The 27,762-nt window shown below is 37.0% G+C and overlaps 4 protein-coding genes across 7 annotated transcripts; 1 reads left to right on the plus strand and 3 right to left on the minus strand.

Annotated features, from left to right (window-relative positions):
* Positions 1 to 8,153: 8,153 nt before the first annotated feature.
* On the minus strand, positions 8,154 to 9,286 carry LOC116019840 (PR5-like receptor kinase). Its single transcript, XM_031260187.1, has one exon. It carries the CDS (start codon positions 9,150 to 9,152, stop codon positions 8,181 to 8,183), a length of 972 nt encoding a protein of 323 aa, XP_031116047.1. The 5' UTR covers positions 9,153 to 9,286; the 3' UTR covers positions 8,154 to 8,180.
* A 1,092-nt stretch (positions 9,287 to 10,378) lies between these two features.
* Positions 10,379 to 16,751, plus strand: LOC116020485 (rust resistance kinase Lr10-like). The gene is made up of 3 exons (XM_031260959.1): positions 10,379 to 10,485; positions 14,741 to 15,429; positions 15,685 to 16,751. The coding sequence occupies exons 1-3, from the start codon at positions 10,379 to 10,381 to the stop codon at positions 16,749 to 16,751; spliced, it is 1,863 nt and encodes a 620-aa protein (XP_031116819.1).
* Positions 16,752 to 19,995: 3,244 nt separating this feature from the next.
* LOC116019837 (PR5-like receptor kinase) lies at positions 19,996 to 24,446 on the minus strand. Of its 4 annotated transcripts, none has more exons than XM_031260185.1 (4): positions 23,768 to 23,885; positions 23,515 to 23,699; positions 21,385 to 21,423; positions 19,996 to 21,293 (listed from the first exon to the last, which is right to left on the minus strand). In XM_031260185.1, the coding sequence occupies exons 1-4, from the start codon at positions 23,836 to 23,838 to the stop codon at positions 20,131 to 20,133; spliced, it is 1,458 nt and encodes a 485-aa protein (XP_031116045.1). In that variant the 5' UTR covers positions 23,839 to 23,885; the 3' UTR covers positions 19,996 to 20,130. The 4 variants fall into 4 exon arrangements, with proteins under 4 accessions (XP_031116045.1, XP_031116044.1, XP_031116042.1 ...); XM_031260184.1 differs by lacking the exons at positions 23,515 to 23,699; positions 23,768 to 23,885 and adding exons at positions 22,269 to 22,453; positions 22,522 to 22,908; XM_031260182.1 differs by having other exon boundaries at positions 23,515 to 24,446.
* Positions 24,447 to 25,038: 592 nt separating this feature from the next.
* On the minus strand, positions 25,039 to 27,743 carry LOC116020936 (PR5-like receptor kinase). The gene is made up of 4 exons (XM_031261509.1): positions 26,991 to 27,743; positions 26,672 to 26,707; positions 26,375 to 26,407; positions 25,039 to 26,264 (listed from the first exon to the last, which is right to left on the minus strand). Exons 1-4 carry the CDS (start codon positions 27,313 to 27,315, stop codon positions 25,102 to 25,104), a joined length of 1,557 nt encoding a protein of 518 aa, XP_031117369.1. The 5' UTR covers positions 27,316 to 27,743; the 3' UTR covers positions 25,039 to 25,101.
* Positions 27,744 to 27,762: the final 19 nt, after the last annotated feature.

Consider the following 27,762-nt stretch of genomic DNA (forward strand, 5'->3'; position numbering starts at 1 on the left):
AATGTGTAAACAGACAAGACTGATAACAAACAGCGTTGAACCAGAATAGCTCAAATCCATACATTAAAGCATCATGGATTTCCAAAAGACTACTACTTACATTCTTCTCTTGAATTCGCAAGGAAGTCATAGTTATGAGCTCAACCCGACATGAAATTCTTAGATCCGATGCATAAAGGCGGCCTACCTTAGCATAAGAGTATAATTGAGGGGCATTCCTACCACCACTGCTTTTATTATTCCAACACTCTTTAGTCGTTTCTACAAAAGCAGAAGACTTCATTGGGAACGGACAACTCAAGAAAATGATCGGCACATATGTTGTGGATGCGATGTCATATGAAGAATGGTATCCAGAAAAACGGTACTGAGCTAAATCGTATTTGGGGAAGGAGCATATGTTGTTTTCTTGTACATCGGGATCAACCACACGAATAGTGTAGTTGCTGTAATTGATGGATTGGACATAGTATTTCCGGGAATTTAAAGTTAACACTGTTCGGTTGTGTTCACAGTTTAACTGGTAATCGAGATATCCACAATTTATTGGATCCCCCTTTAGTAGAAATGGGAAGGTAATATTGTTGATGTTCCCACAAGAAGGGGTGCACTCGTAATTCCTAAACCAATTGGATCTGATAACAAGTATGCCTGGGACGCATGAGATGGCAAGTATGCATACGAGGAATAGTGTGACAAGGTATTTTGATCTGAAGGCAAACATTTTGTTGAGGGGTGCTTTGGTTTAGCAATGGATCGGATCGGAAGACGAAGGCTTATTTAATTAGCTAGTTTACAATATAAGAATTGAATAGGTTGCTCTTTTAATTCAATTATTTTCAGTTGAGTGACATCCATAAGAAAACTCCACCTGTGGACACAAATGTGCTATCTTTTGAGTTATTGAAAAGTCTTCTCAATCGCTACTTGTAAGTGCGCATTCTCGTGTGAACCATATCTTGTGATTCTAATTGATAAAGAACTACGAGAACGTAAATCAACATAAGTTGCTCATAGCTGACTGTTGCCTCAAATTTAGAAGGCTAATAGACAATTTGCACGTAGAATTAAACTTAAAATTGTGTGACTATCCAACCAACCATCTCGAATGAGTGTAAATTTGAATCAAACTATATGTAACTACTATATGTGCGAGTGTGCGACATATCATCACATCTTTTTTGGTGATATTTGACTGAATCAACCCCCCACTTGATTCTATGTTCTTAAGAAAATTTATTTTGCACATAAAGACAAAATTCCCAAATGCATGGAAAGGTCAGTAAGCTCACGTCCACGCCTCCCAGAGGAAACTTGTATTGTACACAGACAAATTTTCACAATCCTTTGAGCTCCATCTTCATAAGCACGCTTCCTTTGACTAGAATATATGTATAATTTCCATCATCTTAGCTTGCATTGAGTATATCTATTCATTCAACATATATACCTATCTCACAAGTTTTCTTCTAACAAAAACAATAATCATAATGAGTAATATATACTAATTTAATATTTCACAAAATAAATTAAATTAAATTATAATAGGTAAGAGAAAAGGATATGCATTCGTAAAGAGGTAAAATCATCTTACCTCACTTTGAGCAGAAAGATTCTAATTTATAGTTGGCAAAATATGACCCGCTCACGGATCTGCATCTATGAAATGGGTTGTGTAGATTTTTCATAATACGTTTTACAATTTTTTTTCATAAATATTATAATATTTTTCTCATAAATAACTTTTCAACCCCTAATATTATTTTTTAATTTAAAAATATTACATTTCCATAAAAAAAAGTCAAAATTTTCTTCATAAGTATTACATTTTCTCTCATAATAAAAAAACAATTAATTAATTCATTCATTCATTTTTTTAAAAACAAAAACAAATATCATGGTAATTACTAGTTGGCGACCACCCTGACGTCTAAGTTAACTTGGGCAAATTATTGTGTGGACCATGAATATAAGGTACATTACTATTATACTAAAATTACATTATTTTTGTACTGAAAGTATATTATTTCATAGTATATATACAATAATGTACTTTCAATATTTAAATAATGTACTTTGAATATGTTAAAAATTTACTTTTTATTTATGGTCCACACAGCTGTGTGGACCATAGTCTATGCAATAATGATTGGTTAACTTGACCCTCCTTTCTTTCTTTCTTTTTAATAAATGGAGGCCAAAAATTTATGAGATGAACATGTTTTATTTATTTTTTTTCTTTTTTTTTTCTCCACATATGCAAAAAATGGAGCCCAAAAACATTAAAAAAAATATTAATTTTTCTATCAATTTCTTTAGTATATAATGTAGTTGCTACATTTATTAATTTTTCTATCAATCTATTAAAGCACAAAGAGTCAATATCGTCTCCACAAAACTCGAAATCACAACCTCCCAATGGGTCACTTGGCTCTATTATAAGTCATCCAATGCATTAAGAATAAATAGGTTGTAGTCTCTGAAAACTTGACACACAATGTGTAGATTGATGTTATTAATTGAACCCATTCTTAATTGAGTTATGTACTAAACAAGAAAAATGTATTTACAAACTGAAATAGGTTGTTGTAAGTTATTAAAATACGACAGTGAATTGGTGCCCTAAATTCTCTCCCGCTGTCTGAAGCTTCCCTTCAATGGCGGCACCCCCTTGGGCCGCCACATCCAATCCATCGCGTACATTCGCGGATGTCCTCTCCTCTAGCACTAAAGAGGCACCAATCCGTCCTCCGGAAAGATACAAAGGCATGCCAGCTGTCACCTTCTCAGATGAAGATATCCAGTATTTTGCTTCCGACTTTAAGTTTGCACTGATAGGAAAATTTTTTTCGAAAGGGCGCCCTTCAATGGCAGTTCTCCGTAAATCCTTTGAGCTTATTGGATTTGGTGGAGCCTTCAATCTCGGCCTTATCGACCATCGCCATATTCTGATCAATTTTGACAGGGAGGAAGACTTTCAACGCTGCTGGTTAAGAAAATCTTGGTCGATACAAGGTTTCATCATGAAGATCTTCAAATGGACTCCAAACTTTCGACCTGATATGGAATCCCCAATTGTCCCGGTGTGGATTGCTTTAGAAGGTTTGCCTGCTCATCTCCAAAAAAAAGAGCAATCTACTCAATAGCGAACCTAATAGGATCCCCGCTTAAGGTCGACGCCTCGACTCTTGCCCACAACCGCCCCTCAGTCTCCAGAGTCTGCGTTGAGCTCAATGTGTCTAACCCCTTTCCAGAGTTCATTTGGATCAACAATGGCTCGTATGGAGGATTCGCTCAACCCGTAGCATATGAATATATCCCTCCTTACTGTAATTCTTGCAAAAGATTTGGTCATCTGACTCCAGATTGCAAAGCAGGTCAACCTCCTTCCTTTACTCAGCATCAACGCCAAGAAGCAGACCCTGTTAACCTCAGCAAACCTCAGCCTCAACCGAAAACCACTGCTCCACCCCGTAAACTCTGGAGACCCGTCACAACTCAACCACAAGAGGAGACACAAAACTCGCAGCAACAAGAACCTGAAACAGAAAAAGCAAACAATCAAGAACAACTGATTATTCCCGACCAAGCACCTGCACTTGGCCCATTCCTCATTGATGATAATGCTATTAGGCCGGAAGGATTTACAGAGACACAAACAGAGCTTTGGTCTGATAGAGATGAAGATATCAATGCACAAGCTTTTTCACACCCTTCATTGAAGTCATGGAAACAAGCTAACATCCAATCTATCCCCCAGCCAGGCCACCTTTCGGATGGTGATGATATTCATACTACCCAAAAATTCTCCTTGTCTCTGCTTGAATCATGGAAAGCGGATAGCAGAATCTTTTCTGCTCGAATCAAGGACTCAATGCCGGACCCAACGCCGGACGACTTTATTGCAGTCACTAAGAAAAAGAATCGGCCTAGGAAGAACTACTCTGCCAACACACCCTCTGTCACCACCCGCCTCTCAGTGGGAAAGATCGCTAGAGTATCTTTCTCCCATCGTTTGAAATGAATTTGCTAAGCTGGAATGTCAGGGGTCTGCTTTCCTCACGGCGCAGACTCTCTCGTATCCTTCACCGTGAGCATGTCAATTTTCTTTCTGTTATTGAACCTTTTATTGCTTCGGATCGCTTGGACAGCTTTGTCCGAGAATTCAAGTTTGCTGGTGGTTTCGCTTCCCTTGAAACTAAAATTTGGCTTTTTTGGTCGGATTCTTTTGAGGTTGATATAGTGATTGATAGTGAACAATTTGTCTTCTGTAATGTTCGCTTTGTTCCTTGGCAATTCAACTTTGGATTTATTGCAATTTACGCAAAACACTCTAGAATGGAAAGAGCTCATCTTTGGAGGCAGCTTCATGCGATTATTGACGACACTAGACCTTTCCTCCTTGGTGGGGATTTCAATGTCATCTCAAACATCTCTGAGTCCAGAGGTAATGCCTTTCCTGAGCTTGGGAGCATCTCAGACTTTTCTGACTTCATTATTGACAACTCTTTAATTGATTTGGCTACAATGGGAGGTCAATACACTTGGCATGGAACCAGAAACTCGGGGACTGTTTGGAAGAGGTTGGATCGGTTCTTAATGAATCCAGCTTTGAGAGATTATTTCACGGAGATAAGAATCCTTGTTCTTGCCCGCACCACGTCCGACCACTCACCGATCCTTTTAAGTGGGGCTAATTTTGAACTACCATGCCCTAAGCAGTTTCGCTTTCAAAGCATGTGGATCACACACTCTGGCTTTATGGACGTTGTTAGAAACAACTGGTCGCTACCAGCTAACGGTGGAGGTATGCGAGCTTTAGCCTTTAAGGTTAAACGCCTTAAGCTAGCTCTTCGCACCTGGAACCGGGACACCTTTGGGAATGTTTTTGATCATATCAGGAATTTGGAGACTACAGTAGCTGAGGCAGAGAAATGTATCAGGAATTTGGAGACTACAGTAGCTGAGGCAGAGAAATGCTATGATGAATGCCCCACACCAGAAACTCGAACATTATTGCACAGACACCATGCAGAACTTCTTATAGCCCTAAAACAAGAAGAAATGTTCTGGAGACAAAAGGCTAGGGTGAAATGGCTAAAAGAAGGCGACGCCAACACTCGTTTTTTTCACGCCACGGTTAAAGATAGACATCATAGACAGCGTATCTGCGCTATTAAAAATGACTCCGGTGAACTCCTTACCACCCAAACAGCTATCCAGGAGGAAGCCATATCTTACTACTCCAACTTATTCTTGGCTGAGGATTGCTCTGAAATGGATCCCTTACTGCAATGCCTCCCTAGCAGCTTGGAAGCTTCAGACAATGCTCTCCTGTCTAGGCCTCCAACCCGTGAGGAGGTCAAGGAGGCAGCGTGGAAACTTGACCCTGATAGTGCGGCCGACCCAGACGACTTCTCAGGTACATTCTTCAGACAATGCTGGGAGATTGTACAAGAAGATGTTTACAAAGCAGTGTTAGATTTTTATGTTGGGGTGCCGGTCCCTAAAGCCATAGCTAGTGCGCAAATTGTTTTGATCCCCAAAAATAATAATCCAGAAACATATGCGGACTTCAGGCCTATCTGCTTATGCACATTTATTAGTAAGGTCTTCACAAGAATCATTGCCACCCGTCTAAGGAAAATTCTGCCTAAATCGATCTCTAATGAACAGGCAGGATTTGTGGAAGGTAGAAGCATTCAAGACAATGTTCTGCTTGCATTCGAATTACTCCAATACATTGACAAAAGGTGCCGCGGCTCCAATGTTGTGGTTAAATTGGACATGATGAAAGCATTTGACAGAGTTTCTTGGCCCTTCCTGCGAGCAGTGCTTAAAAAGTTTGGTTTCCCAATTGCTTTTACAAATCTTGTCATGAACAACCTTGCAGCGACAAGATTATCAATATTGATCAATGGTGTCAGCTGTGGTTTTTTCCAACCTACTCGAGGGGTTAAGCAAGGCGATCCACTATCGCCGATGTTGTTCATTTTAATCTCAGAAGCATTATCTCGCTCCCTCATTCTCAAAATGGGCACAGGTATACTCTCCCCTTACTCAACTGGTTTGAACTGTCCTATTGTTACCCATTTGGCATTTGCAGATGATATTGTCATCTTTGCAAACGGGTCATCAAACTCCTTAAAAACATTGGTGGAAACATTGAAACAATATCAAGCAGGTTCAGGGCAAAAAATTAACTTTACCAAGAGCTTTTTTGTTACTTCTAAACACTGCTCAGGCCGTAGAGCAGCCACCATGTCACGCATCTTGGGAATGCAACGTTCATCTTTGCCTTTCCGTTATTTAGGGGTGAACCTATTCCGAGGACGGAATAGGCTCTTTTATCATCGACGACTGCTGGAAAATATGGACGAAAAACTTCAAAGCTGGCATCGCAAGCTTCTTTCTCCAGGGGGTCGGCTCATCCTTATCAAGCATGTTCTATCAACGATTCCCCTCTACACGATGGCTTCTATTATGCTGCCGAGCCAGATTGTGAAAGCACTTGAATCTAAGCTCGCTAGATTTTTCTGGGGCACAAAAGATGGAAAACCAAAGCGACACTGGGCTGCATGGAGGAAAATATGCTTACCGAGAGAAGAGGGCGGCTTAGGCGTTCGCTGCCTGTCAACGGTTCAACGTACCCACTCTGCTAAAATTTATTTCAATTTCAAGCGAGGGGGATCCTTATGGAGTGATTTCATGCATGCTCGCTACCCAGAAGACTCGTCCAGGCATTCGGGCTCCCTTACTTGGCGTCGTATACAAGAGGTGGCTGTTTTTGTTGATGAAAACACAGTGCAAGTTGCTGGCGATCTTGTTTGGATGCCATCCACCTATGGAAATTTTTGTTTTTCCTCGGCATATGACTGCCTTCGACCAAAAGCGGGATTAACTTTATCATCTAGCTGCATTTGGGGCGGAGGAATACCTCCCAAAGTATCTATTCTAATGTGGAAACTCTTGAGAAGACTACTTCCGTTCCCAGACGTCATTGAACGTTTCGGTTTTTGTGTTCCATCAGTTTGTCCATTTTGTCTTAGAGCAAGTGCGAGCTTGGAACATTGTTTATTGCTTTGCGACCGAGTTCAACAAATTTGGCAACACTTTGGCGGGATATTTGGACTATCAATGTCAAATGCTAGCACTGTTCGTGCAACATGTCACATTTGGTGGTTGTTTTCATCTCCAAACTCTGCAGTTGGCTGCTTAGCGCGTCTTCTTCCCAGTCTGATTCTTTGGCAACTTTGGGTATCTTACAATGAATCAATTCATAATGGATCCACCTTTTCTATCCCTGGCACTGTTAAAAGAATCAAATGTGAGACTGTGTTGATATCCCTTTCTAGACCCATTCAATGCAGAGACACTTCAGACTCCGTTTTGCTTTCACAGGGTTTGATCGCAAGATTTTCAGCCACACCGCGAAAACGAACTATCTGGATCAAATGGCTCGCTCCACCTTCCGGTCGATTGAAGCTCAATACAGATGCATTATTTTCTGCTAACGGCACAGCAGGCGGAGCTTGTTTGCGCGACTCTCATGGTTTTTTAGTTGCAGGACTTTGTTTCCCATTAGCAGCTTCTTCGGCTCTTGAGGCAGAAACCTTAGCTCTTCGCTTTGCCCTTCAATGGTGTGAACTAACAGCAAAGACACCCTACCTTGTGGAAGTGGACTCAATCTGTCTTGCTCGCATTGTTAACTCCAAAACGACAAAGACCCCTTGGAAGATTAGGGAAGCTATCAACTTCATTCGCTCGTGCCTCTTTTCGTGGGGATCATCCTTAAAGCATATCTATCGAGAGGCAAACCAAGTGGCTGATGCCCTTGCCACGGAAGGTCTTAACAAAAGCTTGCCCAATTTCTTTTGCTCTTTCAATTCTCTTCCTGTAAAGGTTCTTCTTGCTCTTTGGCTTGACTGTAGGGGTTTTGTTTCCCCCAGACTTTTTGCTCATCAATAAAATTATTTAAAAAAATATATATATTTTGCATTCTGCATTAAAAAAAAAAAAAAGTTATTAAAATACATTGGATGAACATGGTAGCAATGCCATATAGTTCCTTATTTCATACAATATGAACAACCTAACATGTGAGGTATGGAACGTTGAACACAATAATGCCACATAGCATCTAATCAATTACACACTGCACCAAAGTTATAAATTACACTTCAATCCACAATTATACCAATGCTGTTGGAATCGGGCAAAAATGCTATGGATTCAGATGATTCTGGCATGGAACTCTGTTCTTGATCCATTTCCATAATTGGCTCCGAAAGGAAAGAAGTATCAGTTGGCATTTGCAACAGCTCAACATCTCCTTCAAGCATTTCAACCACCCTACTCATTGAAGGCCTCGGAATTGGACTCGTTTGGATGCACCAAAGCCCAACTATGGTCATCTTCTTTGTAATTCTCTTCTCTTCCTCATCTAATTCTCCCATCTCAATTACCTTGCCCTTGTTGATATCATTGTAAATCCAAGACGGGAAGTATTGACTCGACTCATCTTGCCGGGTAACTGGGATTTTTTTTAGGCCTAGCATTTCCATTAGTAACATTCCGAAGCTGTAAACATCGGCTTTGTGTGAAATGGCTCCAATGCTTCTATTGATCAACTCTGGTGCCACATACCCAATTGTTCCACGGGCGGCAGTAAGAGTGACAATACTTTTATCAGTAGGAAACAGTTTTGCAAGACCAAAATCAGAGATTTTTGGAATGAAATTCTTATCTAAAAGGATATTGTGCGGTTTAATGTCAAAATGTAAAATTTGAATGTCGCAGCCTCGGTGCAAGTAATCAATCCCACGAGCTACTCCCATTGCAATCTCAAACTTTCTTTTCCAATTCAACAAACTTGCATTAGCTCCTTTATTAATGTATTTGTCAAGTGATCCATTAGACATGAAATCGTAAACAAGAGCACGCTTAGAATTCTCTGCACAATATCCAACAAGTCGAGCAATGTTGACATGATGAATCCTTCCCATGGAAGCAACTTCGTTGATGAAATCTTGACCGTTGGACTTGGAGTTGCTTATTATCTTCACTGCAACATCGCGGCCGCTTCGAAGTTTGGCTTTGTAAACCGAACCATAGCCCCCTTCTCCCAGCTTCTCCTTGAAGGCCTTGGTCATATTTTTGATGTGTGTGTAAGAGTATCTAATGGGCAACAAATTGTTGTCGGCGCTGAGAAAATTTTCGATTGCATCGAACACTGATAGATGCCTTCTGCGGAATTTGATAATTAGAAACACAATTGCGCATGGAATTCCAATTATAATCTTTAATCCAAAGATTATTCCCCCAAGTAGGACCACAACTGCAAAATATTACAAATGTCATTAACGAAATTATAGTAAAAAGAGTGTTGGTGTACTTTTATATTTACAGAGCAGTTCATAAACTGGTGACAAGAGATTGAGTTCTTACCCATAATAAGGAACCGTATTATGCCATATAGTGTTACACCTACAATAATATTGTGATGGAAATGGAATGGAGTTAGAGACACATGGTGTTTTGAGGATAGTTTACCGCATCCCGGCAGCATAAATGTAATGCGACGAAACTTCAAACAAAAAACTAGTAACATGAAAAATAAGAGAGTAATTGCAAATAATCACAGCTGAATAAAATAGTACGGAGTATTATTTATAATACAGAAGTGAGGAAAAGTTACTTCTCAAGTTAGCAATCTATCACACATAATCTAGTAGACAAATTAAGATTATATTTCCACTAAATTTAATTATATGTGATCTAGTCAAGACAAGTCACCTCTCATTATATTCTTACCTTCCCGGCAGATAATCCCATATTTCGTGGGATCAAGTTTACACCCTTTACTCAGGTTATCCTGGACCCAGGATAGCTCAAATCCATACACCAAAGCATCATGGATTTCCAAAAGGCTAATATTCTCGGACAAATTTTTTTGAATTCGCAAGGAAGTCGTCATAGTTATGAGCTCAACCCGGCAGGAAATTCTTAAATCCAATGCATTAAGACGGCCTACCTTAATATAAGCGTAGCCCCCAGGAGAGTCACTGCTTTTATTCCAGCAGTCTTTAGTGGTTTCTACAAAAGCGGAGGATTTCATTGGGAACGGACACCTCAAGAAAATAATTGGCACATATGTTCTGTATGCGATTTCATATGGATAACCACGGTATCCAAACAAACTGTTCTTAGGCAAAGCGTATTGGGGAAAGGAGCATATGTTGTTTTTTTGTACACCAGGATTAACCACACGGATAGTTTTGTTGTTGTAATTGATGGCTTGAACAAAGTATTTCTGGGAATGTATAGTTAACACTGTTTGGTTTTGTTCACAGGTTAAAAGGTAATAAGGATTGCCACAATGTTGTGGATCAGTATCAAGTCGAAAAGGGTGGCTAATATTGTGGATGCTCCCGCAAGAAGAAAGGTTGCACTGGCTACTGGAATGCCGTGGAAGTTGGATACAAAGTATGCATATCACGCATGAGATGACAAGGTTTTTTGATCTGAACGCAAGCATTTTGTTGGGGGTGGTCTGGTTTAGGAAGACGAAAGAGTTATTTAGGTATTTACCAGATAAGATTCTCTTTAAACCCAATTCTATATTTCAATTCAGTGAATTTCGTCATTTGCAGCGGTTGATGTTTACTAATTCTACATACCCATTAATTCTCATATTCAAAACTAAAATAATAACAATAGTTTACTTTTGCAAAGTTGATGTTACTAATTTGATTTATTAATTCTTACTAAAATAATAACAAGTGGCAAGTGACCTCTTTATGGAGAAGAATTCCATGAGAACCCGAGTTCGATTTTCACAAGTGACGATTCTCTCTGGGCCAGCTCCCGTGCCTCCCGGAGCGAACGTAGATGTACCTAGATCATTAAACGGACAGAGAAAGATCCCGTGAATTTACCATAAAAAAAAACGTTTACTTTTGCACAGTTGATGTTACTAATTTGATTTATTAATTCTTACGTTGTGAACTAAAATAATAAGAAGCATTTACATACTTCCATTGGTGACTGATATGATGTTACTAGTTAGAAATTTTAATCTATCCAATTGCACTGCACCTTGTGCACTGTTACTTACTAGTTATGTTTGTTAGTGTTATACTTGGTATAATTTTTGGTTGGCTTAATTATATTTTTGACGAAAAATAGGCTTACAAAGTCGTTGTAAACTTATAATAGGTGTTTGTATTTGATTTTTGGTATAACACGCTAGTACTGCACGTTTAGTTGGAGGGAATTATAATTCTATTCTCACTTAATTCCACCTAATTTCAAATGTAACAAAATTCATTCGTTTGGTTGGAGGGAATTGTAATTCCACGGAATTGCAATTCCCTCATTTTCATGGAATTAGAATTCCATGGCCCACCTAAGATTTTAATTCCATGGATTTTAGGAAGACAAAAAGATAATTCTAAGATAAAATTACCCCTCCCATTTTTTAACATAAAATTAGTGTCTGACATTCCCTTCTAAATTATAGTGTGTATTATTCTTCAACTTCTTTTTGTGTATGTTCATTTAATATAAATTTTTATATGCAATAACTATTCAAAATTTGCATTCTTTATATGCATTATTTATATATAGTAATTTTCGTGTATGTTCCTTTGAATTCTTTATATGTAGAACTCTTCAAAATTTGCATTTTTATATGCAACAACTCTAACCATTTGTGAATTAATTTGTCAATTATAAATAATACTAATAATAATAATAATAATAATAACAACAACAATGTGCATTTTGGACTTTATACTACTTATCCCCTCTCAATTTCGTGTATACCAAACATTGGAATTGAAATCCTCAATAATTTTATTCCTGTGAGTGAACCAAACACTGGAGTTTAAACTCCTGCATTATACTTTTTCTACGGAATTGCAATTCTTTTCCCACCTAATTCTTTCCCTTAAACCAAGCGCCCTGTGAAGGTCCCAGGGCAACTTAGGTGGGAAATTATACCATGAACCAGAGTCTACCTTGCAATTTCAGATTCTGTATCTTTAGTTGACAAATTCTATATCTAGAGTTGACAATTTCTGTACTTGTAGCTATCATATTATGTGTTAGCAATTATCAAGTTATTTGTTTACATGTACGGAAACTGTTAATTGTAGTTACAGAATCTGTTAACTAAAGGTATAGAATTTTTGTATCAAGGTTTACAATGCAATATGACCCAAAAATTTGTCTACAATTTGAATTTTAAAGGAATAAGGTTCAAATTAGCCACTGAACATAATCTGAAAGTGCAATGAGGCCACTGAACAAAAAAAAAAGTACAATTAGGCCACTAAACACTCCAAATACATGCAATTTCACCACATAGCAAGTTACTTTCCATTTCATCAAGTTGCCTGCTTATATGGATGGTGAGTTGACATTTTAAAATAATTTTTTAATAATAAATATTAAAAACAAAAATTAAAAGTTATTTAAAAAAAAAAAATAGTTGCCACNCCCCCCCCCCCCTTCCTTCGTCTCTAACCAAAAAGTACTCATAAATTCTGTCTATAATACCTTGTAAATAAAACTCTAATAAACACTGCATCCTGGCGTTTGTTTTTTTTTTTAAATAAAAATTTTATTTTTTATTTTTATTTTTAAAGTTTATTATTAAAAAAATATTTTGAAATGTCAACTCGCCATCCATCTAAGCATACAATCTGATGAAATGGAAGGTAACTTGCTATCAGGTGAAATTGCATGCATTTGGAGTGTTCAATGTCCTAATTGCATTTTTTTCATTCAGTGGGCTAATTGTACTTTTAGGTTAGGTTCAGTGGCCAATTTGAACCTTATTCAAATTTTAAATTAGTATTTTGTCCGACCACCACCAAAGGTGTCGGAAAAACCTTTATATATATTCCTCCCTTGCGTATTTTCAGGCAATTTTTCATTGGTTTTTTTTTTCTTTTTCTTTTTACATATTTCTACTGGTTTTTTCATTGTTGTATGTATTTTTTAACAAAATCATTCACAATGGAGTTAAAATCATGTTGTACTAAATCATATCAAGCTACGATACTGAAAGTTGCTTTTTAATTTAATTGAAGGTGGAAAGTGAGTATCGTCGTCCTCAAAGAAGGGCTTGAAAGGAGTTGTGTAGAGAGTGATTAAACACAAGTGCATTGAGGGGATTGTAGTTCAATTGGTCAGAGCATCGCCCTGTCAATGCAAAAAGTTGCAAGTTTGAGTCCTGTTACAATAATTTGGTCCCATCGAAGAAAGAACAAATGTTTGAAAGCTAACCTGAAAAGATTAGGAGATTGCATTAAGTAACAAGTGTAAAAAACACAAAATTGATTGAGTAAAGACAATGATAAAATAGAGGATTTAGATCAAATAACCTTGCATAGATGCTTTTGTGTGTTTTAAGATTCTAAGCCAAGCAATGTTCCACAATGAAAATGAGGGAGTGGTATAAGTGTCAACGCCACTCTCGTGGACATTGGTTTATCACCTAAGCCCTAGTTCCATTCTCATAGCAACTAGGCTAGGTGAAGCAATTAAACAAAGACTTGGTGTACTCATTCCCTTCTAACTCTATCTCAAAGGTTAGCTAGAAATGCAATCGTTATACCCTGCACCACGGTGCACATAGCAATGTGCACCACGTAAGTAAAACGATGTCGTTTCGGTGTTAGTGGATGCAGACGCGAATGACTCAGGGAATTCATTATCTATAATACACATAATCATTATCTATAATACACAGAACGTTTGCCTAGAATACACAGAGTGTTTGCCTAGAATACACAGAATATTGACACAAAATACACAGATGTTAGTGGACGCGGACACGAATGACTCCGGGGAATTCATTATCTATAATACACATAATCATTATATAGAATACACAGAACGTTTGCCTAGAATACACAGAATGTTTGCCCATAATACACAGAATATTGACACAAAATACACAGAACTCATCCTCCTAACATTCGAATGCACAAACACATCACAACTTGTGTTAATAACATGAATACACAGAATATTTACACAAAATACACATAACTCATCCTCCTAAACATTCGAATGCACAAACACATCACAACATGTGTTACTAACATGAAATCACAACATGTGTTACTAACATGAATACACATAACGGTTGCCTAGAATACACAGAACAGTTGCCTAGAATACACAGAATGATTGCCTGGAATACACAGAATATTACCCAAAAAACGAACGATTAGTTTACAATGCTCAAAACGACGTCGTTTAGGTACGTGGTGCACATTATTATGTGCACCGTGGTGCACAGTATAATTTGCCCTAGAAATGTGGGTGAATATATGATTTTAAAACCCATCTAATTGGGCTCCAATTTATATGATTCTATAATCAATATTTTCAAATCACCTAAATAATACAAAGGAATCAAATAAGCACATACTTAACTTCTAATTAAAATAAAATCATATGAGTTTGATACCAATTATGCACATAAAAGTAGTAAAGCGCTAATGTTTTAACCCAATTCTATATTTCAATTCACTGAATTTCTTCATTTGCAGCGGTTAAAGTTTACTAATTCTACATACCCATTAATTAATTCTAATATTGAGGACTAAAATAATAACAAGAGTTTACTTTTGCACAGTAGATGTTACTAATTAGATTTGTTAATTCTTAGATTGTGAACTAAACTAATAAGAAGCATTTTCATACTTTCCTTTGGCTGTTGCAGCAAGTATTGCTCAGAGATGGTCACCTTCTTCTTCTTCTCATTTCGTCTCTTTATTATCACACTATTACTTCCACTGCTTGTCGTGGGGTTTGACGATTGTGAGGAGAGCCGGTGCAGGAGCGGCGGTCCTGGAATCCATTTCCCTTTCAAGCTTAAACATGAGCAGGCGCAGCACTGTGGGTATCCCGGATTCGAGTTATCCTGTGATAACAATGGCAACACTGTGATGGAGCTGCCGCATGATGTGCAATTACAGGTTGATCAGATTGACTATGCGTCCCAGCAGATCTTCCTATCTGACCCTGATGCTTGTCTTTCTGGCAAGATGCTATTACACCTTAACTTATCTCTATCTCCATTCCAATATTCTGGCTCAGTATCCTGGTACGACTTCTCCCTATTCAACTGTTCTGCATCCAATGATTTTGGTGGCACAATTTATGATGGGTTAATTTCCTGTCTTGCTGTTCCTGGTTACCAAATATATGCCATTTCCTCCTCACACTCCATCGATGAATTCCCGTCCTCATCTTGCTTTTATCCGGTTTATTATTTAAAGGATACTCTTCAGCTTAAGTGGATAAGTCCATCATGTTTAAATTGTGAAGCACAAGGCAAAGATTGTAGGTTAAAGAACCATAATAACATCACACTGGGAGTTCAATGCCTTAGCAGACCAAAGAAAACAGGTAGGTGCTCTGCTACATTAGTTATTATTGTTGATTTCTTTCAAGTGTCAGACAGAGATACAGTAACAATATAATGAAGCTGAGCACCCTCTAACTTTATTTCCCCAAATTTATAACAGATGTACCACGATCCAAAAACCCAATTATTGCAGGTGACCAATTATTTTATTATTCTGTTTCCTCTGATTATATTCCCTGGGAATAGACATAATATGCTATTCTGATTTGTTTTCCCCAACATATATATATATGCAGGTGCCATTTTGGGCTTCTTTCTGTTGGCATTTGGCGCCTACAAGTTTTACACCACCACTAAAACACAAAAAGAGAACCAGAAAAGAGTTGAAAATTTTTTAGAAGATTACAGAGCTATGAGGCCAACAAGATATAGCTTTGCTGATATCAAGAAAATCACTAATCAGTTTAGTGAGAGACTGGGAGAAGGAGTTTATGGAATTGTGTACAAAGGGAAGCTTTCCAGTGAAATTCACGTCGCAGTCAAAGTGCTGAATGATTCCAATGCGAACGGAGAGGAGTTCATCAATGAAGTTGGGATAATAGGAAAGATCCACCATGTTAACGTGGTTCGTTTGGTTGGCTTCTGCGCCGATGAATTTAGACGAGCACTCGTGTACGAGTACTTGTCAAATGAATCCTTGGAGAAATCCATATTTTCAACAGGTTCAAAGAATGTTGCCCCCCTGGGTTGGAAAAAGATTCAAGAAATAGCCCTGGGTATAGCCAAAGGAATTGAATATCTCCATCAAGGTTGCGACCAGCAAATTCTTCATTTCGATATCAAACCCCACAACATCCTGCTAGATCACAACATGAATCCCAAGATTGGTGATTTTGGACTTGCAAAATTGTGCTCCAAAGAGAAAAGTGCTGTCACCATGACGGCTGCCAGGGGAACCATGGGTTATATTGCACCCGAAGTTGTGTCCAGTAACTTTGGCAAAGTCTCTCACAAGTCAGACGTTTATAGCTTTGGCATGTTGCTTCTGGAAATGGTGGGAGGAAGGAAGAATTTTGATGCTAACAAAGCGACTAATGCCAGCCAAGATAGTTTTCCAGAATGGGTGTACAATCACCTTAACAGAAAAGGAGAGTTGCGAATCAGAATCGAGGAGGAGGAGGATGAAGTGATAGTGAAAAAACTGGCAATAATAGCATTGTGGTGCATCCAATGGCAACCAGTGGACCGGCCTCCAATGAAAGTTGTAGTTCAAATGCTAGAAAGAGAGGGACACGATTTGGTGTTGCCTTCTAGCCCTTTCATGACAACAAATGTGAATGATATCCCTCCTGTTCTAGCATAGGGTTTTTACCAGAATCAGCTGTAAATTCGAAAAGTAATTAATAATTTGTAAAATAATTTTCTAAACCCGTTTTTAAAACACAACTATGGAATTTGATTACTTCTTTAATTAAAAACTTCATTCCGTAACTAAAAACGGGTATCAATCTATCTTATTGGTAATTTGATTTTTTGAGTTGCTTTGGATGTCATTATATTATGATCAATTGCTTTAATTTTTTATTTTTATATTTTTAAAATCTTTATTCCCATTATAGGGTTATACATAACCAAACATCAATATTGGTAACCATTCTAGTTCCACTTTATTACCAAACATTCAAAATACTTTTACTAAAACTCATTACCATTACCAATATTTGATTCACATTCCCATTCCAATTCTCTTGTACGAACCAAACACACTCAAAATACTTTCACCAAAACCCATTACCATTACTAAATATTTGATTCTCATTCTTATTCCAATTCCCATGTGCGAATCAATCAGGCCCTAAATGTACTACACCTTACATGGCATTTGTTTTTCACGAAACAAGTAGTTAAGTAGTTAAGAATTGTTAAGGAGATCTTGACTTGTAGCATACACAATATATTGTTATAGGGTTTCCCTAAATAAGCTTGCAATTTTGAGAATGAAGGTCAGTCCATCGACACCTATAAATAATGGGGGTGTAGCAATGCTTTATTTAACCAGAGAAAATTATGTGAAAGTGGGACAGGGGTAAGGGTTAGGAACAAAAAATTCACTAATCCAACATGTACAAAACTATCATTTTGTATTTTTACGTCTAATTTTATTAAACAGTTATACCACAAATCACCTAACTTAATAATTTTAACTTTTTAATTTTCAACTTTTTGTTAGCTTTTCAACAAGTTATGACAAATAGAGGGCATTATTCTTTTTAAAAATATCCATAAAATTAAATCATGTATGATATATTCTCACGACATTAAATTTTTTATATTTGAAAAAAAAAATGATATTATTGATTGTAGCATTTGAGGAATATACAAACCCATATGCCAAACACATTGTGCTCAGTTATCTATGTTTGTAAGGAAATATCACATGATCGAATTTTTCGTGGCGGGTACATTAAACATATACTACCTTGTAATATAAAGTTGTCAATAAGCAGGACTGGATTATTTTCAACAATCATTACATCATCACCCACTGATTGGTGTGTGCGCGCCAAGCACCATACTGACGCCCAGCTATCTCCCCTCCTTAATTTGTTTTATTTTAATGTTTTAAAGATAATCGGCTGAAAGAAAATCATTGCACTCAACAGAATGTTGAGTGTTTTGTTTTTGTTTTGAGTTGATTTCACATTGGGTCCTCTAAGTATATTGATTTTGTCACGTTTAGTTTTAAACTTTTAAATTCATCATCTATGATCCTCTTGAAAGGATCATGATTGGTTAAAATTTAATAGTTGAAGGACCATAGATGATCAACTTAAACCACAGATGGTAACAATTTTAAAGTCGAAAGACCACGGGTAGTTAATTTGAAAGTTTAGTACTAAACATGGCAAAATCATTATACTCGGAGGATCTCATATGGTATTAACTATTTTTGTTTTTTATTATTTTTTTTTTGTTTTTAAATAGTTTTGTATTTTCATTTATATATTAAATTTGAGTTTAATTTAAATTTCATAGAGATATTTTTAAATTTCGACTTTAATTTATTTTTCTTTAAAATCAAAATGTGAAATTATAATTATAAAGTTAAAATTATTTTTAAATTTTGTGTTTAATTTATTTTTATTTAAAATCAAAATGTGAAATTATAATTATAAATTTGAAATTATTTTTAAATTTTGAGTTCAATTTATTTTTATTTAAGATCAAAATGTGAAATTGTAATTATAAATTTGAAATTATTTTTAATTTTTGAGTTTAATTTATTTTTATTTAAAATAAAAAATTGAAATTATAATTAAAAGTTGAAATTATTAACTATAGAAATGTTAATAAAATAATTGATGATGGGTAGAAGGGCAAATTATATTAACCACAGTTCAAAACGAAGTCGTTTACTCCGCGCGTATGTTAGAAAAATGAACATTCCAGGGTAAGATAATGTATTTTATGAGTTAGAATAATGTACTTTATATGTTTTAGAATAATGAAATTTATGTGATAAATAATGTATTTTATGAGTTAGAATATTGTAATTTATATGTTAGAATAATGTATTTTTATATATTTTTGAATTGTTGTTCACACAATTGTGTGAACCACAGTCCACGCAATAGCTATTGGTGTAGAAGTGTGGAGGAGTGGGACCCATAAAAAGTTGAGAAAAAAATAAGAAGGATTGGAGAGAAAGGAAAATACTACTTGAACTCTTAAGTCTTGGGGTCTACACAATCTTGACGTACCCTGACAACAGAAAACACCAACTTTATTATCTTCAATTTTTTTAGTTCAATGTTATTATATTTATGTGTTTGGTTAAATATGAGTTAAATCAGGTTAAACCAAATAATAAAAATCTTAGTCTAATATGGCTTACATCCAAAAATAATAATTTAAATGACAAAATATAAGTTAATAGAAGCAGTTTTCAAGCCTTAGATGAGATGATAAGAAAAGTAGACTTGAAGAGTTATGTCATCCAAACGCGTTGCCTTAGACATCAACATCTGAATGACCAAACTCCAAAGCGACGGCTGAGGTCTAGGATGAGGAATCATCCAATGCACTTGTCTCTAGTATAAGTCATCCAATGCATTGGTTGTAGCCTCTGAAAACTTAACACACAATGTGTAGATTGATGTTACTAATTGAACCCATTCTTAATTGAGTTATGTACTAAGCAATAAAAATGTATTTGCAAACTGAAATAGTTTGTTGTACGTTATTAAAATATGTTGGTCGGAAGTGATATATCAATATATGTATTGTTGACACCAAAATTGTGAAATAACAAATTTAATTTTTCAATAAGATGATGCAACAATAATTTGTAAACCCTCTTCAAACCAATTCTATGGAGTTTTTTTCTTCTTTGCTGAGGACTAATTTTTGGGGAGGAACAAAACTAAGCAGAACAAATATAATTGATTTTCAATTAAAGGAACGAAGCCATAATTCTAGAAAGATTAAAACCAAACTAATGTAAATCCGATAGATGTGCCAGCAATTTCATTATTTCCAATAAAATAAATTTATTAAATTTCAACTTTCATTTTAAAAATTATAATTTTTTTTTTGAGTACTACCGATTATGTTACAATGCCACATACTTATTTCATACAATATGATCAACATAACATGTGGGGTATGGTACGTTGAAGACAACACTAATGCCGCATAGCATCTAATTAGTTACACACTGCGCCAAACTTATAAATTATACTTTAACCCAGAATTATACTAATGCTGTCGGAATTAGCAGAATTGGGCAAAAATGCTATGGATTCCGATGAATGTGGCATGGAAGTCAGTTCTTGATCCACTACCATAACTGGCTCCGAAAGGAAAGTATCAATAGGCATTTGAAGCAGCTCAACATCTCCTTCAAGCATTTCAACCACCCTACTCATTGAAGGCCTTGGAATTGGACTGGTTTGGATGCACCAAAGCCCAACTATCGTCATCTTCTTTGTAATTCTCTTCTCATCCTCATCTAGTTCACCCATCTCAATTGCCTTGCGCTTGTTGATATCCTTGTATATCCAAGACGGGAAGTATTGACTCGATTCATCTTGCCCAGTAACTGGGGTTTTCTTTAGGCTTAACATTTCCAAAAGTAACATTCCGAAGCTATAAACATCGGCTTTGTGTGAAATGGCTCCAATGCTTCTGTTGATCAGTTCCGGAGCCACATACCCAATTGTTCCACGGGCTGCAGTAAGTGTTACAATGCTTTTATCGGTAGGAAATAGTTTTGCGAGACCAAAGTCAGAGATTTTTGGAATAAAATTCTCATCTAGAAGTATATTGTGTGGTTTGATATCAAAATGTAAAATTTGGATGTCACACCCTCGGTGCAAGTAATCAATCCCACGAGCTACTCCCATTGCAATTTCAAACTTCCTTTGCCAATTCAACAAACTTGCATTTGCTCCTTGATTAATGTACTTGTCAAGGGATCCATTAGACATGAAGTCGTAGACAAGAGCACGCTTGGAATTGTGTGCACAATATCCAACAAGTCGAACAATGTTGACATGATGAATCCTTCCCATGGAAGCAACTTCATTGATAAAATCTTGGCCGTTAGACTTGGGCTTGCCTATTATCTTCACTGCAACATCGCCGCCACTTTGAAGTTTGCCTTTGTAAACAGAACCGAAGCCCCCTTCTCCCAGCTTCTCCTTGAAGGCTTTGGTCATATTCTTGATGTGTTTGTAAGAGTACCTGATGGGCAACAGATTATTCTCAGAGCTGAGGAAATTCTCGATTGCATCGAACTCTGATAAATGCCTTCTTCGGAATTTGATAATTAGAAACACAATTGCGCATGGAACTCCAATTATAATCTTTAATACAGTGATTAGCCACGCAAGCTTGCCCACAACTGCAAAATATTACAAATTTTATTATACTATAAAGAGTGCTGCAGTTATATTTACAGAGCAGTAGTTCGTGAGAAGAGATTGAGTTCTTACTCTGAAGAGCCCACGGTATTATTCTTTGTTGTAATAAACCTACAATAATATTTTGATGGGAATGGAGTTACGTTAGAGATCGACAAGATGTAGAACTGAGGAAAATTTACTTCTTAATTAAGTTAGCAATCATACATGATCGATCTAGTAATTAATGACTATATTCCAAGAATATATATATGCACATAAGCGTCTACATTAATGCACACGACCTCAGATTGTATATATAAATCTGTTCAAATGTGACCGCGCTTTCCTGTGCGGTCGGTGCGGTTCACACCACTCTTTTTTTTTTTTTTTTTTTTTTTTTTTTTTTTTTAAAAAAGAGAATTTTATTGATAATTAAAACCTAGGGGATGAAAATCCCCGCTGATCATACAAAAGAGCCAGTTTGACCTTTATAGGTAAAGAAGTACAAGAGTGAAAAAGAGCGGGCGAGCTACTGTTAAGTCCTTCTGAAGCAAGTGCGTCAGCCACCTGGTTGGCCTCCCTATAGATATGTGTCAGGGTTGAACCCCACAAAGAAAGGCAAGAACGGATGTACTGAACTACTTCCATTATGTTCACACCACTCAATGTTAGAAAACGTAACACAATGAAAATATACAAAACACCATAAAACAAACCACACACCCAAAATAATGCACCATAATTCTCCTACTCCTAATGATGCATTTGCTAACACTGTATGGTGTATATTTACATACCTGTTTTTTATGATGTGTGCCTAATAATGCAGGTGTATATTTGTATACATAGTGGTGCGACAGCACTAACTGCACGTTAAGTGGCGGCACACCTGCCTGATCAGAGGACTCTATATGTATGTATGTATGTGTGTGTGAGATCTAAGTCAAGACAAGTCACCTAGTATATATTCTTACCGTAGTTTCTCCAGCAGGTAATCTCATTTGTTGTGTCATCAAGTTCACATTCTCTACTCCAGCAACGCTGACGACAAACAGCCTGGAACCAAGATAGCTCAAACCCATACCTCAAAGCATCATGGATTTCCAATAGACGACTAACATTAATCTGAGAGGACACATTATTTTCTTGAACTCGCCAGCTGGAAGTCATAGTTATGAGCTCAACCCCACATGAAATTCTTAAATCCGATGCATTAAGACGGCCTACCTTAGCATAAGCGTAGCCTCCTGCAGAAGGGTACAATGGGGGAGCATTCCTACCACTACTGTTTTTATCATTCCAACACTCTTTAGTCATTTCTACAAAAGTGAAAGACTTCATTGGGAAGGGACACCTCAAGAAAATAATTGGCACAGTAAGTAAAGGAATTGAAGGCAATTCTTCCCTGTTGTAATATGTTGTCCTCTTGGCACGTGCGATGCTATATGGATAACCATCGTGGTATCTAAAAAAACTGTACCGACTTACAGCATATCGGGGAAAGGGGCACATATTATTGGTTTCTTGTACATCAGGATCAACCATACGGATAGTGTAGTTGCCGTAATTGATGGACTGAACATAGTATTTCTGGGAATAATGTAAAGTTAACACTGTTCGGTTNTTTTTTTTTTTTTTTTTTTTTTTTTTTTTTTAACAAAGAGAATTTTATTGATAATTAAAACCTAGGGGATGAAAATCCCCGCTGATCATACAAAAGAGCCAGTTTGACCTTTATAGGTAAAGAAGTACAAGAGTGAAAAAGAGCGGGCGAGCTACTGTTAAGTCCTTCTGAAGCAAGTGCGTCAGCCACCTGGTTGGCCTCCCTATAGATATGTGTCAGGGTTGAACCCCACAAAGAAAGGCAAGAACGGATGTACTGAACTACTTCCATTATGTTCACACCACTCAATGTTAGAAAACGTAACACAATGAAAATATACAAAACACCATAAAACAAACCACACACCCAAAATAATGCACCATAATTCTCCTACTCCTAATGATGCATTTGCTAACACTGTATGGTGTATATTTACATACCTGTTTTTTATGATGTGTGCCTAATAATGCAGGTGTATATTTGTATACATAGTGGTGCGACAGCACTAACTGCACGTTAAGTGGCGGCACACCTGCCTGATCAGAGGACTCTATATGTATGTATGTATGTGTGTGTGAGATCTAAGTCAAGACAAGTCACCTAGTATATATTCTTACCGTAGTTTCTCCAGCAGGTAATCTCATTTGTTGTGTCATCAAGTTCACATTCTCTACTCCAGCAACGCTGACGACAAACAGCCTGGAACCAAGATAGCTCAAACCCATACCTCAAAGCATCATGGATTTCCAATAGACGACTAACATTAATCTGAGAGGACACATTATTTTCTTGAACTCGCCAGCTGGAAGTCATAGTTATGAGCTCAACCCCACATGAAATTCTTAAATCCGATGCATTAAGACGGCCTACCTTAGCATAAGCGTAGCCTCCTGCAGAAGGGTACAATGGGGGAGCATTCCTACCACTACTGTTTTTATCATTCCAACACTCTTTAGTCATTTCTACAAAAGTGAAAGACTTCATTGGGAAGGGACACCTCAAGAAAATAATTGGCACAGTAAGTAAAGGAATTGAAGGCAATTCTTCCCTGTTGTAATATGTTGTCCTCTTGGCACGTGCGATGCTATATGGATAACCATCGTGGTATCTAAAAAAACTGTACCGACTTACAGCATATCGGGGAAAGGGGCACATATTATTGGTTTCTTGTACATCAGGATCAACCATACGGATAGTGTAGTTGCCGTAATTGATGGACTGAACATAGTATTTCTGGGAATAATGTAAAGTTAACACTGTTCGGTTTTGTTCACAGCTTAACTCGTAATCGGGATTGCCACAATGTTGTGGATCGGTATTTAGTCGAAAAGGGAAGCTGATATTGTGGATGCTCCCGCAGGAAGAAGGGTTGCAGAGGGTGGTATTGGAATGCCATGAGAAATGGATAAGAAGTTTGTATATGACGACGACTGAGATGACAAGTAGTGATATGAGGAACGGTATGAGAAGGTATTTTGATCTGAAGGCCAGCATTTTGTTGAGGCTAGGGGTGGGGGTGGTTTGGTTTAGGAAGAAGCTAGCTCAAGCTTATTTTGTTATTTGCCAATTAGATAAGATAAGATGTTCTTTTAATCCAATTATTTTGAGTGGACTTGTGGATAAGAAAAGTACGTCCACTTGTGAAATCAAATGTATTGTCCTGGAAAAACTTCACACGTAATGAATTTTAACCATGGTACCTTTTTGGAAAAAAAAAACCATGGTACCTTTACGACTCTGAATTCTAACCACAGTAGAAGTCTAGCACATCAGTACAATACTTTGGCTACGTATCCAAGCAGGCCTAATCCTATCATTTTATAGGCTCAGGACATAGCAAAAAAATAGGCCCTATGAAGTTAACAGCAATTCTGTTGACCATGGATCAAATGTACACTTTTTTTTTTACAAGAATAAGTTGTAAGATCAAAATCTCAATTTGATTCAATTCATCTGGTTTAACATTGAATATTGAACACAGTTTTTGGAACTTTCTTAATTAATTAACGTTGAATTTGAATTGAACAACACATGTTGTAATATATATATGATCCATTACCATATTTTTGAAAATTTATTATATCTATTTTACAATAACGTCAACATAATATGTAATTAAGGTAATAGTAAGTTGAACAGAGCAGCAATGTGATAATAATGGGACCATCTAATCCACACCGCGCTAAAGTGATTACGTACCACCTTTAATCCACAATTATACCTATGCTGTTGGAACTAGCAGAATTGGCCAAAAATGCTATGGATTCAGATGATTCTGGCATGGAACTCTGTTCTTGATCCACTTCCATAATTGGCTCTGAAAGGAAAATATCAGTTGGCATTTGCAGCAGCTCAACATCTCCTTCAAGCATTTCAACCACCCTACTCATTGAAGGCCTCGGAATTGGACTGGTTTGGATGCACCAAAGCCCAACTATGGTCATCTTCTTTGTAATTCTCTTCTCGTCCTCATCTAATTCTCCCATCTCAATTGCCTTGCCTTTGTTGATATCATTGTAAATCCATGACGGGAAGTATTGACTCGACTCATCTTGCCCAGTAACTGGAATTTTCTTTAGGCCTAACATTTCCATCAGTAGCATTCCAAAGCTATAAACATCGGCTTTGTGTGAAATGGCTCCAATGCTTCTGTTGATCAACTCTGGTGCCACATACCCAATTGTTCCACGGGCTGCTGTAAGCGTTACAATGCTTTTATCGGTAGGAAATAGTTTTGCGAGACCAAAATCAGAGATTTTTGGAATGAAGTTCTCATCTAGAAGTATATTGTGCGGTTTGATGTCAAAATGTAGAATTTGAATGTCACAGCCTCGGTGCAAGTAATCAATCCCACGAGCTACTCTTATTGTAATTTCAAACTTCCTTTGCCAATTCAACAAACTTGCATCAGCTCCTTGATTAATGTATTTGTCAAGGGATCCATTAGACATAAAATCGTAAACAAGAGCACGCTTAGAATTCTCTGCACAATATCCAACAAGTCGAGCAATGTTGACATGATGAATCCTTCCCATGGAAGCAACTTCATTGATGAAATCTTGGCCATTAGACTTAGGCTTGCTTATTATCTTCACTGCAACATCGCTCCCACTTCGAAGTTTGCCTTTGTAAACAGAACCGAAGCCCCCTTCTCCCAACTTCTCCTTGAAGGCTTTGGTCATATTCTTGATGTGTTTGTAGGAGTATCTGATGGGCAACAGATTGTTGTCAGCGCTGAGGAAATTTTCGATTGCTTCGAACACTGAAAGATGCCTTCTGCGGAATTTGATAATTAGAAACACAACTGCGCATGGAACTCCAATTATAATCTTTGCTGCAGAGATCATAACCGCAAGTTGGCGGACACCTGCAAAATATTAGAAATGCCATTAACGAAATTATAGTAAAAAGAGTGTTGGTGTACTGTTATATTTACAGAGCAGTTCGTAAACTCGTGACAAGAGATTCAGTTCTTACCCACAAGATAAAACTGTATGTTCTTTAGTATACCTACATACAACAATATTATGATAGGAAAGAAGTTAGAGACATGATCTGCAAAAACTACTAAAATGAAACTAATTAATGACCCATTATAACATGAAACATAATGTAATAATCAATAATCTTTAATACAGTGATTATCCCCGCAAGTTGGGCCAGATCTGCATAATATTGCAAATTTCATAGAAGTAATTATACTAAAAAAGTATCGGTGTACTGCTATATTTACAGAGCAGTCCGTAAACTCGTGACAAGAGATTCAGTTCTTACCCAGAAGAAAAGGCCATATTTTCGTCCCTGACATACCTACATACAACAATATTGTGATGGGAAAGAATTAGAAGTTATAGACATGATCTGCAGATCGATCTGCAAAAACTACTAAAATGAAACTAATTAATGACCCATTAACTTTTTTTTTTTTTTTGGAAATAGACCCATTAACATGAAACATATTGAAATAAACAATAATCAGGACAGAATAACATAATATTAAATTAAATTATATGAAGATCTGATGTTTCGTAGCCTGCAGCTAGCTAGCTAGCTTGTTCCAATGAGTTGAAGATAAGTCACTTTTCATTCTTACCTACTTTGTATCTGAAGCAGCTAATCTCATTTTTCATGTCAAAGTGACACCATCTACTCCCGCAATGCTGTTGACAAATAGCCGGGAACCAGGATAGCTCAAATCCATACATCAAAGCATTATGGATTTCCAATAGACTACTACTTACATTCTTCTCTTGAATTCGCCAGGATGTCATAGTTATGAGCTCAACCCGGCATGAAATTCTTAAATCCGATGCATTGAGGGAGCCTAGCTTAGCATAAGCATAAGCATAGCCCCCAGAAGAGTCACTGCTTTTATTCCAACACTCTTTAGTGGTTTCTACAAAAGCGGAAGACTTCATTGGGAACGGACACCTCAAGAAAATAATTGGTACAGTAATTAAAGTTGTGTCTAGCCTGCCAGATGGTGTCTCCTTCTCAGGTGTGGTGATGTCATATGGATAACTGTCATCGTATCTTGGAAAACTGTACTGAGCTAACGCATATCGTGGAAAGGAGCAGATGTTGTTTTGTTGTAGACCAGGATCAACCACACGGACAGTGTAGTTGTCGTAATTGATGGATTGAACATAGTATTTCCCGGAATGTAAAGCTAACACTGCTCGGGTTTGTTCACAAGTTAATTGGTAATCGGGATGGCCACAATGCTGTGGATCAGTATTTAGTCGAAAAGGGAAGCTAATATTGTGGATGGTCCCGCAGGATGAAGGGTTGCAGTACTGGCTGTTGGAAAGCAATGAAGAATAATGGAAAACAAGTATGCATATGAGAATTAGGTAATTTGATCT

Source organism: Ipomoea triloba, chromosome 5, assembly GCF_003576645.1.
Source record: "Ipomoea triloba cultivar NCNSP0323 chromosome 5, ASM357664v1".
NCBI classification, from domain to species: Eukaryota; Viridiplantae; Streptophyta; class Magnoliopsida; order Solanales; family Convolvulaceae; genus Ipomoea; species Ipomoea triloba.